The sequence below is a fragment of the Cetorhinus maximus genome, chromosome 12, assembly GCF_964194155.1.
Source record: "Cetorhinus maximus chromosome 12, sCetMax3.hap1.1, whole genome shotgun sequence".
Classification (NCBI taxonomy): domain Eukaryota; kingdom Metazoa; phylum Chordata; class Chondrichthyes; order Lamniformes; family Cetorhinidae; genus Cetorhinus; species Cetorhinus maximus.
Genome location: NC_135890.1, coordinates 117,098,430 through 117,114,690, shown reverse-complemented (window position 1 = coordinate 117,114,690; position 16,261 = coordinate 117,098,430). Strand labels below are relative to the sequence as shown.

Sequence of the window (16,261 nt, the reverse complement as noted above, 5' to 3'; positions counted from 1 at the left end):
AGATTTCTGAAATCTCTCCCCATTTAGAAAATAGTCTATGCCTCTATTCTTCCTACCAAAGTGCATGACCTCACACTTCCCCATGTTGTATTCCATCTGCCACTTCTTTGCCCATTCTCCTAACCTGTCCAAATCCTTCTGCAGCCTCCCCGCCTCCTCAATATTACCTGTCCCTCCACCTATCTTTGTATCATCTGCAAACTTAGCCAGGATGCCCTCAGTTCCTTCATCTAGATTATTAATGTATAAAGTGAAAAGTTGTGGTCCCAACACTGGCCCCTGTGGAACTCCAGTAGTCACCGGCCGCCATCCTGAGAAGGACCCCCTTATCCCCACTCTCTGCCTCCTGCCAGACAGCCAATCTTCTATCCATGCTAGTACCTTGCCTCTAACACCATGGGCTCTTATCTTACTGAGCAGCCTCCTGTGCAGCACCTTGTCAAAGGCCTTCTGGAAGTCCAAGTAGATAACATCCATTGGCTCTCCTTTGTCTAACCTGCTCGTTACCTCCTCAAAGAATTCTAACAGATTTGTCAGGCATGACCTCCCCTTGATGAAACCATGCTGACTTTGCCCTGTTTTACCATGCACTTCCAAGTATTCTGAAATCTCATCCTTAATAATGGACTCTAAAATCTTACCAACGACCGAGGTCAGGCTAATCGGCCTGTAATTTCCCGTCTTTTGCCTCACTCCCTTCTTAAACAGGGGGGTTACATTAGCGATTTTCCAGTCCTCTGGGATCCTCCCTGACTCGAGTGATTCCTGAAAGATCACCACCAACGCCTCCACTATCTCTTCAGCTATCTCCTTTAGAACTCTGGGGTGTAATCCATCTGGTCCAGGTGATTTATCCACCTTCAGACCTTTCAGTTTTCCTAGCACCTTCTCCTTGGTAATGGCCACCATACTCACCTCTGCCCCCCGACTCTCTTGAACTTTGGGGATGTTACTCGTGTCTTCCACCATGAAGACTGACGCAAAATACCTATTCAGTTCCTCCGCCGTTTCTTTGTTCCTCACTACTACTTCTCCAGCATCATTTTCCAGCGGCCCAATGTCCACTTTTGCCTCTCTCTTACCCTTTATATATCTTAAAAACTCTTGCAATCTTCTTTTGTATTACTGGCTAGTTTACCCTCATATTTAATCTTCCCCCTCCTTATTTCTTTTTTAGTTGTCCTCTGTTGGTCTTTGTAGGCTTCCCAATCCCCTGGCTTCCCACTGCTCTTCGCCACACTGTATGCTTTCTCTTTAGTTTTTATGCTGTCCCTGACTTCCCTCGTCAGCCATGGTTGCCTCGTCCTCCCTTTAGTATGCTTCTTCTTCCTAGGGATGATTTTTTGCTGTGTCTCCCAAATTACTCCCAGAAACTCCTGCCATTGCTGTTCCACTGTCTTTCCTGCTAGGCTCATCGCCCTGTCAATTCTGGCCAGCTCCTCCCTCATGCCTCTGTAGTTGCCTTTATTCAATTGTAATACCGTTACATCTGATTCCATCTTTTTCCTCTCAAATTGCAGGGTAAATTCTATCATATTATGGTCACTTCCTCCTAAGGGTTCCTTCACCTTAAGCTCCCTTATCAAATCTGCCTCATTACACATCACTAAATCTAGAATTGCTTGTTCCCTAGTGGGCTCCACCACAAGCTGCTCCAAAAAGCCATCTCGTAGACATTCCATAAATTGCTTTTCTTGGGATCCACTACCAACCTGATTTTCCCAGTCTACCTGCATATTGAAGTCCCCCATGATCACTGCAACCTTGCCTTTCTTACATGCCTTTTCTATCTCCTGGTGTATCTTGTGCCCCACATCTTGATTACTGTTCGGAGGCCTGTACATAACTCCCATTATGGTTTTTTTACCTTTGCAGTTCCTCAACTCTACCCACACAGGTTCTACATCATCTGACCCTACGTCATTTCTTGCTATCGATTTAATTTCATTTCTTACTAACAAAGCAACCCCACCCCCTCTGCCAACCTGCCTATCTTTTCGATAGGATGTATATCCTTGGATATTTAGCTCCCAGTCATGATCCCCTTACAGCCATGTCTCTGTGATGCCCACCACATCATACCTGTCAATTTCAATCTGCGCCACAAACTCATTTACCTTACTTCGTATACTGCGTGCATTCAGATACAACACCTTCAGTGCTGTATTTCCCGTCCCCTTTCTCATTGTCGTCCCTTTATCTGATGTGCTTGAAGTTAGATTCCTAGCCCTTTCCAAACACTCTGTCCTATTTTGTGTTCTGGAGACTTTAATAGCCTCTCCTGGGCTCTCCTTTCTTTTCAGTTTTTTCATAATTTTCCATGAAGTTGAATCCACCCCCCCTCAAACGCTAACCTGCTGCTTTGTTTCCCATTAGTCATTTTTCTTGGAGTTTTACCCTTCCCTCCCCCCTCCCACTTTCTAGTTTAAAGTACTGTTGACCACCCTATTTACCCTTTTCGCTAGAACATTGGTCCCAGATCGGTTCAAGTGGAGACTGTCCCAACGGTACAGATCCCTCCTGTTCCAATACTGATGCCAGTGCCCCACGAAATGGAACCCCTCTTTCCCGCACTACTCCTTTAGCCACGTGTTCACTTACCTTATTCTCACGTCCCTATGCCGATTTGCACGTGGCTCGGGTAGTAATCCAGAGATTATAACCCTTGAGGACTTGTTCTTTAATTTAGTTCCTAGTTCCTGATAATCCCCAAACAGGTCCTCTTTCCTAGTCTTACCTGTGTTATTTGTCCTGACGTGGACCACAACAACTGGATCCTCCCCCTTCCTCTCCAATATCCTTTCAAGCCGGTCAGAGATGTCCCTCACCCTGGCACCGGGCAGGCAACATACCATGCGGAACTCTTGACCCTGCTTACAAAGGAAGCTATCAATTCCCCTAATTATAGAATCCCCTACAACTACCACTTGTCTTTTTGCTCCCATCTCTTGAATGGCCTCCTGTGCCATGGTGCTGTGGTCAGCTGGCTCATCCTCGCTACAGCCCTGCTGCTCATCCTCACAGGGAGCAAGTACCTCGTACCTGTTGGACAAGGTCAAGAGCTGAGGCTCCTCTGTTCCTGAACACAGGATCCCTCTACCTGCCTCACTTGCAGTCACACCCTGCTGACCCTGACCAAACTTGAGGTACTTAATCTACCGGGTGTGACCGCCTCCTGAAACAAAGCGTCCAGGTAACTCTCCCCCTCATGGATGTGCCGCAGCGTCCGGAGTTCGGACTCCAGCTCATCAATTCTGAGCCGGAGTTCCTCCAGCAACCAACACTTGCTGCAGATGTGGTCACTGCGGCTCGCAATGGGATCTGCCAGCTCCCACATCATACAGCTACAGCACATCACCTGCCCAGCCATCTCGACTTAGATAATTAATTTATTAATTAGCTTTGCAATTTTTTTTTACAAATTTGGTGCAGATTTCCTACCAACCAATCAGGTCACAGCTTTCATGTGATGTCATTTTTTCAGTTTTGGCTTCACCACTCCGGTGCTCCTCCCTCCGAGTCTGCTCCTTGGAGACAAGGCCGCGAATCCCCGAGGTAAGCTAGATTTATACTCACCGCTCCGGTACTCCTCCCTCCGTGTCTGCTCCTTGGAGACAAGGCCGCGAATCCCCGAGGTAAGCTAGATTTATACTCACCGCTCTGGTGCTCCTCCCTCCGAGTCTGCTCCCTGGATTTGTCCCTCTTCCTTTGAAGAAGTATCCAGCTCATACTTGACTGCTGCCCATGTCTGAAATCGGAAGCTTGCACAGAGTTAGAAATTGTACATATAGACCTTGGTCCTATCACATGTTGATGCCTTGTGTTACAGCATTCTTGAGAGTGGGTGTAAAGTAAAACTTTGCATTGTGGCCTTTGCTTAAAATATAGAAAGGTTTAGGAACACATGTGAAAAGAGGTCTCTTGGAATAAGTATTCGAGAATCATACACATCTTAAGTCATTGCTTTTGGAAAGGAGGGACAAAAATCATTCTGAACTATTGGATGCTCTGGTAATGACTTGGAATTGTTTAAAAGAGTATAAAAAATTCTCAAATGTTTCAGCCATAGGTTAATTTCTCATGAGTTAAAATCTTTGCAAACAAGGAAAGCTTTATTCTGAATGCAAATTATTGCTAATTTCATGAAGAAAACGTGGCCACGATTTGGCTTTGTTTTGATGTGTTCCATATTTTCATACAGCCAGGGTCGGGATGCAGCTGTCTGTACATGGGACCTATCAGAAGGGCGCAATGCAGTGATTGACTACATTCCTTTGGATAGCTATGGATTCTGTCAATGCTCGCTAATGCAAAAAGATGTTGGCCATTACCTTTTAGCTTCCCCGGGCAGCACCTTGTCTGAGGTAATTGTATAATTTAACACATGGGTGTGATAATCATAATACACAGATAGGAGGTGCCCATGCTCAGGGTCTGTTCAGTTAAGCTCTCATGAATATTCTGAGTCAATGCTATGTGCCTTCTTTTAACATTGTCTCAACCTCATTTACCAGCTTGTGGAGCAAAACTTTTTTTTGCACTTTTGACACATTTTGTAACACCTTGTAATCAGTGTTGGTTACACGGTCTTGAAGAAATATTTTCAAAGCTAATGTCACATCAAAGAACTCAGAGCTGCCTCTTCAGTCAACACAAAAAAGCATTTCTGTAGCACCTTTCACAACTCAGGACATTCCAAAGTGCTTTAGAACCAATAAAGTAGTTGTGAAGTGCAATCGTTATTTTAACACAGGAAACCGAACAGGCAATTTCTGCACTGCTAAATGCCACAAACGGCAGTATGATAATGACCAGATAATTTGTTTATGTGCTGTTGGCTAATACACTGGGGATAACTTCCAGATCTGCCATGAGATCTTTTACATCCATCTGAGAGGGCAGACATACAAGGCCTTGGTTTAATATCTCTGTCAAATGACAGCAATTTGACAGTGCAGCACTCCCTCACTACTGCAGTGGACTGCAAAAACCTAGGTTTTGTGCTCAGGTCCTTGAAGTGGGGCTTGAGCCCACACCCTTCAAACTCAGAAGTGAGAGTGCTACCCACCGAGCCATGGTTGACACAGTGAAAAGGGTTGTTGTGTCACATATAGACAGGACATGCTTGAGTGAAGTGTTGTCAGCATTTGAAAAGAAGAAATAAAAATAGAGTCCAGTCATCAAAATGTTGAGCTTTGACAAAGGCTCTCAATGTGAAATATTCATAGAAAAAGTTAATATTGACCATAGGAATACATGTGATAATGTTAGATTTAATTTTTAATGTTAACGGAGTGTTACAATGAGGTTAATCTGCTTTGTGTGCATACCTATTGTAACTGAATAGAGTACTTATACAACAAGATTACACATGACAGCTTGAAGGGAACAGTCAAATAGTGATTAATTAAAACATAGAGTGAAAGTACTGTTTCTACAAGGTTGTATTGTTGTATTATTGGGTTTCCAGACTGGCAGCTTTTATTTTAGATTACTATCTTTCCAATTGTTATACTTTCAATAAACTCTTGTGATTTTCACCCTATGATTAGACATCAAGTATTATGTCTGCCACCTTTGATAGAGGGGACTTTTTTGGTTGCCTTTTTTTTTTAAATGCCTCCAGGTAACCCAATTACAGCTTTTGAAACGGTACATAAGGGTAATGTGATTGTTTACATTCAGAAAACAATGAACGTATTGAACCAGGCACAATAATTTGGATGGAGACAAACTGTTTCTTGATTGGAAACAATGCAGTTTTGCTCTGCAACGAGATAATGTGGCCAGCTTTGTGCAGTCTTAATGATTGCCAAATTATTGCCCGTGGCTTTTTATGTAGGATGCGACAAGCATAGGCCTGGCACAGTGCTGAATTAATGGTGTTTGTGTTTTACCCTTCTACAACATAGGTGAAAATTTTAGACCTACTTAAGAAGACGCCAGTCTGGATCCTAAAGCCGCCAGCAGATGCTAAACTGGGCATGCCTATGTGTCTGAAATTATGGCAGGTAACACGCACCTAATGTGTTGCGGAAACCTGAACACTGACTCATTTTGCCTTCAGCATGTGATTCATGTTTTGATCAGGTGCTCTTTTTGTTTTCTGTTTAGCTTGTCTCCGATTCATCTAGAAAACTATAATTTTCCAGCGCAGATGCACTTAGTGTTGTAGACAGTTGAACAGCAGGCGCTGTTTATTTCATGCGTGTGCGTGTAAGGGGTGGGGGGCTAGGTCATTGGCTGAGAAGTTTGGCATGTTGTAAATGTCACGAGCAGGAAATGATAATATTGGCTTTTGACTATTTTGGGATTAACAAGGCACTCCTTCAAAATGATATATGGTTATGTACCTTGTGTGATAATTTGAAATAAGTTTTAATATTTCAGTGAAGATTGGGACAGTCCTGGCCACTGTATTTAACAGGCAGTTTGTGTGGATTATGGTATATATGGGTCTGACAACACTGAAGCCACTGACATTACCCAGCCAAATTATCATAGTTGATTGTAATGCTTTTTTGTAAGTTTTTGCTAATTTTCACAATAATTACATCTTGTTGGGGAAAAGTGGTGGCATTGTAAATGCGTGCATTGACTTCCCTTTCAGTCTGTCTGTCTGTTAAAGTGTCAAAGTAGCTATTAGACCTTTAGCAGGGGTAGGGGAATTAGAACACATCTCATTTAGAGTTTTCAAGGCAGGGTCCACTGGGGTTTGATGAAGTGTCATTGACCATTTCAGATGTGGCCTTTGAAGATTTTCCATCCATCCCAACTGGTTTCTATGCCTTTGGACAGGTCTTAATGCTCCACACCTGTTGTGATGGATTCTCCTTTGCCCTGACATGACCTTTGGTAACATTTAGATGCACTATCAGGCAATTTATTTTTGCTTAATTATTATTTTTATTAGTGTCCAAAATTTGAATGCACTTGGAGGATTGAAGGAGGGAGGGTGGTTTACAAACTTTGCTGCAAAGAATTGTCCATAGTTTTTGTAGAATCAATTGCTGTCTTGTGTGCCCAGTACAATTTAAATAATCCACATTGTGCTCCAAATTAACAAATAACAGTGAAGCATAAATAACTTATGTTTTCTCAACAGAATCTTGATTGTGACCTGTGTAGGGAAGCATTATGGAAGGGGGCAGTGGTGACGGACAAAGTTAATGGACAAAAGCAAAAAAAAAAATTAGTAACATTAATAGCCCAGGGATGTGGAGGTGAGGGAAAAAAACAAAATACATCAGAAGAAATATTACAGATAGGAATGAGGAAATTATAGAGTAGTAAGGCGATAGGTGAGAAACAGAAAGGAAGAGAAAAATAAAAATAATTTCAAAACTGTTAAAAGCTTGGACTTTAGATTTCATGTATGAGGAAATCAGTTCATTCAGGTACTAAACAGAGGTAACATAGGCCTATTGGTGCTGGAGGATCAATAACCTTTCATGTACTGAAGTTTGTGTTAGCCAGAACATATGAACAGGAGCAGGCCATTCAGCCCCTCCAGCCTGTTGCAACAAATTAAAATTCTGTAGTTTTCTGAATGAGACTTTGTTCTCCACCTAGACTTTTTCTGTAGTCACACTGGGAAAAACTGTAATCTTTTTAAGTATATGTTTTTACTATTATCAAAATGGGTTGCACTAGGTCTGAATCTTTGCTGTATATTGGACTGCAGCAATGGTGTCAATTTCTCACAGCACATTACATGCTATGTTACTATCCCTTTCTCTGTCTTGATGACTAGCCTCTTTCCTGTTCTCGGCCTTTATTATTGGTTGGATACGAGGATGGGTCTGTGACCCTCTGGGACCCATCGGAAAAGAAAATGTTGAGCCGTCTCGCCTGCCACAATGAACCAATCATGTGCCTCGACTTTGACCCGGAGAAGGTCAAGGGTATCTCCGGCTCCTCAGAAAAGGTTCTCAGCTCCTGGGGACTTGACGAGCAACAGAACCTTAAGGTCAGCAACAATGACCTGTGTGTCATTTATTCAGTGTTACACCAACAGTCTGATATGCTGAAAAAATATTTAGTCATGAAGAAGAGTTGTTGCAGAGTCCAAGCTAATTAATCATGTGCCAGTTACAATATATGAGCGCAGAGTATATTGTCTGGATTGTCATTCTAGCAGGTACTGAAATTTTAATGATTTTTTTCATGTTCTAGGTTTTTGAAGTAATTATTCTTAAGTTATTACAACAGTAAATGTTGATATTAGGTTTGGCAAATTATCCTCATGATACCCTCTGTTTATTCCACTTTGTCTTTAGTACCAAAAACACACACAATTTCATAGCAGGCTATATCTGCTACTGGTTCAAAAGAAAGCTAAAGATGAGACTCATAGACATCTACAGCACAGAAGGAGGCCATTCGGCCCATCATGTCCATGCTGGTCAACAAAGGTCTGACTACACTAATCCCATTTTCCAGCGTTTGGCCCATAGCCCTGGAGGCTATGGCAACACAGATGAATATCTAAATACTTCTTAAATGTTATGAGAGTTTTTGACTCAACCACCCTTTCAGGCAGTGCATTCCAGACTCCCAACACCGTCTGGGTGAAAAGATTTCTCCTCAACTCCCCTCTTAGCCTTCTACCTCTTACCTTAAATCTATGCCCCTGGTTATTGATCCCTCTACTATTGGAAAAAGTGCCTTCCTATCCACCTTATCTATGCCCCTCATAATCTTATACACCTCTATCAGGTTCTCTCTCAACCTTTGTTGCTCCAAGGAAAACAACCCCAGCCTATCCAATCTTTCCACATAGCTCAGACCCTCCAGCCCAGGCAGCATCCTAATAAATCTCCTCTGCACCCTCTTCAGTGCAATCACATCCTTCCTATAATGTGGTGACCAGAACTGCATGCACTACTCCAGTTGTGGCCTAACCAGCATTTTATACAATTCCAGCATAACCTCCCTGCTCTTGTATTCTATGCCCCAGCTAATAAAGGCAAGTATCCCATGTGCCCTTGTGTCAAACAGATCTTCCCTTAACAAATCCATGCTGAATATCCTTGATTAATCCATGTCTCTCCAAATGCAGATATATTCTGTCGCTCAGAATTCTTTCTAGCAACTTCCCCACCACCGAGGTTAGACTGTCTGGCCTGTGATTAAACATAGTTTAAAACAGTGAGAGGAGAGCCAGGATTTTCACAGTTTAAAACAGAGAGAGGAGAGCAGGGATTTTTACAGTTTAGAACAGTGAGCGGAGAGCCGGGATGTTCACAGTTTAAAACAGTGAGATGAGAGCCGGGAGCACACTGAGAGCAGACTTATGTGAGAAGGGCAGCAGCGGCAGGAGATATAAACTGGCGGCAGAGAGCCCCTTCAAACTGTTTCTACCTGTTGGGCCCAAAGTGTGACGTAACAGGGAAACAGGTAGGTGATTGGTGGGTATCTTTTCCTTGTCTCTTTTGATTGGCCAAGCGGTTTAAATCAGGAGACGTTATTACAGCTGTAGAGTACAGTTAAGAAATTCACTTTTAAAATATTTAACATCCACATTAATTAATTAAATAGAATAGAGATGGCTGGGCAGGCGATGTGTTGCAGCTGTAGTATGTGGGAGCTGGTGGACATCAGTGCGATCCATGGTGACCACATCTGCAGCAAGTGTTGACTGCTCGAGGAACTTTAGCTCAGAGTTGATGAGCTGGAGTCCGAGCTGCAGACACTGCAACACATCAGGGAGGGGGAGGGTTACCTGGACACTGTTTCAGGAGGCATTCACACCCCTTAGATCAATTACATCAAATTTGGTTCGTGGTCAGAGACAGGAGGGTGTGACTGCGAGTAAGGCAGGTATGGGGATCCAGAACTTAGCTTTGGAGGAGCCTCAGCCAGTGCCCTTGTCCAAAAGGAATGAGGTTCTTGCTCCCGGTGTGGACGAGGGCACAGACTGCAGGAAGGATGAGTGAACTGTCCACAGCGCCATGGTACAGAGCGCCATTCAAGTGGGGGGAGAAAAGAGAAGTGTGGTAGTAATAGGGGATAGCATAGTCAGGGGAATAAATACTGTTCTCTGCAGCAAATACAGAGTCCCGAAGGCCGTGTTGCCTACCTGGTGCCAAGATTAACGACATCTCTTCTGGCCTGGAGAGGAACTTGGAGTGGGAGGGGAAGGATCCAGTTGTCGTGGTCCACATAGGTACCAACAACATAGGCAGGACTAGGAAAGAGACTCTGCTGAGGGACTACGAGTAACTTGGGGCTAAATTAAAAAGCAGAGCCACAAAGGTAATAATCTCTGGATTACTACCTGAGCCACGTGCAAATTGGTGTAGGGTAAATAAGATTAGAGAGGTAAATGCGTGGCTCAATGATTGGTGTGGGAAAAATGGGTTCTGATTCATGGGGCATTGGCACCAATACTGGGGAAGGAGAGAGCTGTTTGGTTGGGATGGGCTTCATTTGAACCATGCTGGGACCTGTGTCCTGGCAAATCATATAACTAGGGTTGAGATAGGGCGGGTTCAATTGAAGGGAAGTTTAGAAAATCAAAAATAAACGAGAGAGCAGAGGTGCAGGGCAGTGAAGAGGCGAATGATAATCAAAGTGTGACAGGAAGGGGCAGAAAAGTGCAGCAGAAATTAGAACCAGAATGAGTAATAATGGTAAAAAGTCAAAGCTTAAGGCTCTTTATCTGAATGCAGGCAGCATTTGGAACAAGATAGATGAGTTGACGGCACAAATAGCAATTAATGGATATGACTTCATAGTTATTACAGAGATGTTGTTACAGGGTGATCAAGATTGGGAACTCAATATTCAAGAGTATTCGACCAGAAAATTCGAGGGAAAAATAGGCGAAAAGGAGTTGGGGTAGCTTTGTTAATAAAGGCATCAGTGCAGTGGTGAGTAGTGATATTGGTGGAATAGATCATGATGTGGAATCAGTTTGGGTGGAAATAAGGAATAGCAAGGGGAAGAAGTCACGGGTGGGAGTCATCCATAGGCCCCCGAAGAGTTGCCTCACTGTAGGACAAAGTATAAATCGGGAAATAATGGAGGCATTTAAGAAGGGCGCTACAATTGTCATGGGTGATTTTAATTTGTATATTGACTGACAAATCAGATTGGCAGGGGTAACATGGAAGACGAATTTGTAGAGTGCATCAGGAATTGTTTCTTAGCGCAATATGTTGCAGAACCTACCCGGGAACAGGCTATTTTAGATCTAGTAATGTGTAATGAGGTGGGATTAATAAGAGATCTCATAGTTAAGGATCCTCTAGGGGGTACCGATCACAACATGGTAGAATTTCAAATTCAGTTTGAGGGTGAGCAACTCTGATCTCAAACCAATGTCCTCAACTTAAAGAAGGGCAATTACAGAGGTATGAAGAAAGAGTTGTCTAAAGCAGGCTGGGAAAATAGACTAAGGGTCTATTGGATGAGCAGTTGCAGACATGTAAGCAGATATTTCATAATGCTCAGCAACAATTTATCCCAGTCAAAAAGGACTCAATGAGAAGGATGAGCCACCCGTGGCTAACAAAGGCAGTCAAGGAGATTATCCAATCAAAAACTAAGGCATACAAAGTGGTGAAAACTAGTGGTAGGCCAGAGGATTGGGAATTTTTTAGGAACCAGCAGCAGATGACTAAAAAGCTAATAAAGAGGGAGAAAATTGATTATGAAAGTAAATTGGTAAGAAATATAAAAACAAACAGCAAGAGCTTCAACGGGTATATAAAAAGAATAGCCAAAGTGAGCTTGGGTCCCTTGGAGATTTGATAACGGGGAACAGGGAAATGGCAGATAATTTAAACCAATATTTTGCATCGGTCTTCACAGTGGAGGACCCTATAAACATCCCAAAGATATCAGATAAGCAAGGAGCTAATGGGAGGAAAGATCTTGTAACAGTCTCTATCTTGAGGGACAAAGTATTTGAGAAACTAAAGGCAGACAAGTCACCAGGACCTGATGGCCTGCATCCAAGGGTTTTAAAGGAAGTGGCTGCAGAGATAGTGGAGGCATTGGTCAAAATATTCCAGAACTTGCTGGATTCCGGGAGGGTCCCAGCGGATTGGAAAACCGCTAATGTGACGCCCCTGTTCAAGAAGGGAGGGAGACAAAAAGCAGGAAACTATAGGCCAGTCAGCCTAACATCTGTCATTGGAAAAATGCTAGAGTCCATTATTAAGGAAGAAATAGGACATTTAGAAAAGCTTAATGCAATCAAACAGATTCAATATGGTTTTGTGAAAGGGCAATCATGTTTGACAAATTTGCTAGAGTTCTTTGAGGATATAACAAGCAGTGTTGATAAAGGGGAACCAGTAGATATAGTGTATTTGGATTTCCAGAAGGCATTTGATAAGGTGCCACATAAAAGCTTATTGCACAAGAGCTCAAGGTATTGGGAGTAATATATTAGCATGGATTGAGGATTGGTTAACACACAGAAGACAGAGAGTTGGGATTAATGGGTCTTTTTCAGGTTGGAAAGATGTAACTAGTAGAGTGCCACAAGGATCGGTCCTAGGACCTCACTTATTTACTATCAATAGATGACTTGGAGGAGGGGGCAGAGTGTAATATATCCTAATTTGCTGATGATACAAAAATAAGTGGGATGGCATGTTGTGTTGAGGACATAAGGAACCTGCAAGGGGTTATAGACAGGTTAAGTGAGTGGACAAAATCTTGGCAGATGGAGTTTAATGTTGGAAAGTGAGAGTTCATGCACTTTGGTAGGAAAAATCAAAAGGCAGACTATTATTTAAATGGAGAGAGACTCCAAAAAAGTGCAGCACAGAGGGATCTGGGTGTTCTTGTGCATGAAACACAAAGTTAGCATGTAGGTACAGCAAGTAATTAAGAAGGCAAATGGCCTGTATTGCTAGGGGGTTGGATTTTAAAAATAGGGAAGTCTTGTTACAACTGTACAGGGTGTTGATGAGGCTGCACCTGGAGTATTGTGTCCAGTTTAGGTCCTTGTATTTAAGAAAGGATATACTGGCATTGGAGGCAGTTCAAAAGAGATTCACTAGGCTGATTCCTGGGGTGAAGGAGTTGACTTACCAAGAACGGTTAAACAGGTTAGGCCTTTACTCATTAGAGTTTAGAAGAATGAATGGTGACCTTATTTAAACATACAAGATTCTGAGGGGGCTTGACAGGGTAGATGTTGAGAAAATGTTTCCGCTAGTGGGGGAATCTCAAACTAGGGGACGTAGTTACAGAATAAGGGGGCACTCATTTAAAACTGAGATGCGAAGGAATTTTTTACCCTGAGGGCAGTGAATGTCTGGAATTCTCTTAGAGTTGTGGAGGCTAGATCACTGAAATTGTTTAAAGAGGCGTTAGATAGATTTTTGAAATATCGGGGAGTTGAGGGCTGTGAGGAGCTGGCATGAAAGAGGAATTGAGACCTGGAGCAGATCAGCCATGATCTTATTGAATGGCAGGGCAGGCTTGAGGGGCCGAATGGCCTACTCTTTTTTTCTTATGTCCTATGATCAATTCTGCTGGTATTTTGTATTTTGGCCTGTGTTCATCTGCATATTATCTTTGCCAGGCTGATCTATTAACAAAACAAGCTGCAGATCACAAAACCAAAAACATATTTCAGATCTGCTACATTATTCATCGCAATTGAATACTGTTGCTGTATTATGATATTCATGTGTTTGTAATTAACTATTATCATCTCAAAGATTTTTTACTGTTACATTTCGAAGATATGACCGTGTGCAATCATGCTGAGATTCATTTTATTTTCTTGAGGTGAAATCCTCTGGCTATATCAGTATTGTACTTCGGTGAACAAGAGTTTTAAAATTGGAGTCATAACTATAATTATATTGTAGCTGAATTCCACATATTTATAACTAAATCCAGCAGAATTGACCCCTTATCCTGAGACTGTGCCCCAGTCTCCTAGATTCCTCAGCCAGAGGAAACAACCCCTTAGTGTCTACCCTGTTAAGCTCCTTCGGAATCTTCTATGTTTCAGTGAGATCATTCTGATTCTTCTAAACTCCAGAGAGTATAGGCCCCATTTACTCAGTCTCTGATCATAGGACAACCCTCTCATCTCATGAACAAATTTAGTGAAATTTCACTATCACCTCCAGGACAAGTATATTCTTCTTTGGATATGTGGACCAAGACTGCACACATTAAACCAGCTGTGGTTTCACTGAAGCCCTGTATCAAGGTTTGGAAAGATATCACAAGTACTGGGTACTACACTTACACTTTTTTCTTTAAAAATCTGGCATGAGAAGAGTTTAGTGTCGTAAAGCTAGAACAAAGTGAAAATCACTGGGAAAAAGTAGATGTTGAATATTTTAGAAAAAAGATAATTATTATTTCCAACTTCCTTAGTTGCAGAAAACGGTGACACTAGTAAATGCTGGGATAGCTGACACCTGCATTCGTCAAGACAAGAAGATATTAGCCACAGCTGGTTGGGATCATCAGGTCCGTGTCTTTGGCTGGAAGAAGCTGAAACCCCTGGCAATTCTACCATACCACACAGCCAGCGTCCACTGCGTGTCATTCTCAGATCATGTTGTTTTAAGCGAAAGGTTTATGGCTGCAGGATCTAAAGACCAGCGCATAAGTTTATGGTCCCTCTACAATGAGCCATGAAAGAGTTAATTTTATACAGAAGCATCATCTATACTCTGACTAAGCTGAAGACTGTGAGCAGTATTGCTTGACTGGTGATGGATGATGTAAGTCAGCTTTGTGTGCATTTTCTATTGTAATTCTATTATGGTTGTAAACTTGTTTTCTTTGTGGGTTGTCTCTTATTGAATTGATAATTAAATAAAGAGCTTGTATGTCAATAGAGCTTACTCACCCCAAAACATTTTACAGCCAATCAATTACTTTTGAATTGTAATCACTGCTGGTTTGCAAGCAAGTGCAGCAGCTAATTTGTGCACAAGAAAGTTCCATAAATAGCATTGAGGTTAGCAACCAGTTAATCCATTTATAGCTGGTTTTGATGGAGGAATAAATGTTGGCTAGAACATCATGTGAACTCCCATACTACTTCACATAGTGCCATGGGATTTTTTTTTTAAAAACAAAAGAAATAACCACTTAAGATCCTGTAGCACATTGCAAAGATAAGCCTTGCAATCCATTGCCACAACTCTAAATTCTACAACAACTTGTTGGCATGAGGTAAATTTAACAAATTAATTTAACTGTAATTCCTCATGAGACTTCATTGTGTTTAACACAATGCTTCCTGTGGAGAGGAGACAGAAATAGTGTTGATTTTTTAAACCCATACTTAATCTAAATGTCTTTGTTTTAAAGTAATGTTTTAAAAAATATATATTTGCAATGCTCCTTTGTGAAACTCTTTACCCACTCCATTTTGTTCAGCAAGCAAAGAAGCAGACAACAAGGTGACATCAGCCAAGCTGATCCTGTTGGACTGTGGCCACTGATGTTGACGTGACTGAGATTGGGCTCTTCAGAAATTGTACATGGGCCATTATTTTGTTTGTTTTTTTACCAATAAATACCAGAAATGTGGTCTAAACTCTGCTTTACAATCTAAAGCCTTTATTCATTTCCCATTATTTCTTGGGTCAACCATTACCAATTCAAGGTAATATATTAATTTGTAAATTTTGTAAACCGTTTATTTGTCTCATTGTTTGGCATTTGAATTAGCTCCCACCCTTTTATTATTCTAACTGATCTGGCAGAAGCTGCTTCCAGATTAGACATTTCCTGCACAGTACAGAATTTTTGGTTTTGCCTGTAATTTTCCTGTAATTCTTTAATTTCTCACTTGTGTTCCAATCCATTTCCCTATATGCACACACAAGGGTAAAACACACCTAGAGAAGTATAGAGAAAACAAAATGGTATTTTGATCCAAAGTTACATTAGAATAGTCAAAGACAAGGAAAGTCATCCAAAGCTTGACCCTCCAGTATTCCAACTCTCTCAGCATATCATCCAACAGTTTACCTGCAGTTCATTTTATCATAGCTTCCTTTTGTGCTGTAAGATTCTATGTGGCCCATCGTACCTGTGCCGATTCTTTGAAAGAACAATTCAATTAGTGCGAGTTCCCTGCTCTTTCCCAGTAATTCTTTTCCTTTATAAATGTATATCCACATCCCTTTTGAAAGTTACTAATTATTCTGCTTCCACCGCCCTTTCAGGTAGTGCATTCTAGATTATAACTCTGTTCTTTTTATTTAAAATCCTCCTTACCTCGATGGATTTTTTTTCCAATTATCTTAAATCTGTTTCC

The 16,261-nt window shown here is 41.8% G+C and overlaps 1 protein-coding gene across 2 annotated transcripts in view; it reads left to right on the top strand.

Moving 5' to 3' along the window:
- The window catches only part of gnb1l (guanine nucleotide binding protein (G protein), beta polypeptide 1-like), a 41,548-nt gene extending 26,008 nt beyond the window's left edge, over nt 1–15,540 (top strand). For both annotated transcript variants that reach the window (XM_078554482.1, XM_078554481.1), the window contains 4 exons: nt 4,202–4,364; nt 5,913–6,011; nt 7,754–7,969; nt 14,359–15,540. In XM_078554482.1, coding sequence (XP_078410608.1) covers nt 4,202–4,364; nt 5,913–6,011; nt 7,754–7,969; nt 14,359–14,625 — 745 coding nt within the window. In that variant the 3' untranslated portion in view covers nt 14,626–15,540. The remainder of the gene's footprint in view (nt 1–4,201; nt 4,365–5,912; nt 6,012–7,753; nt 7,970–14,358) is intronic.
- Nucleotides 15,541–16,261: the final 721 nt, after the last annotated feature.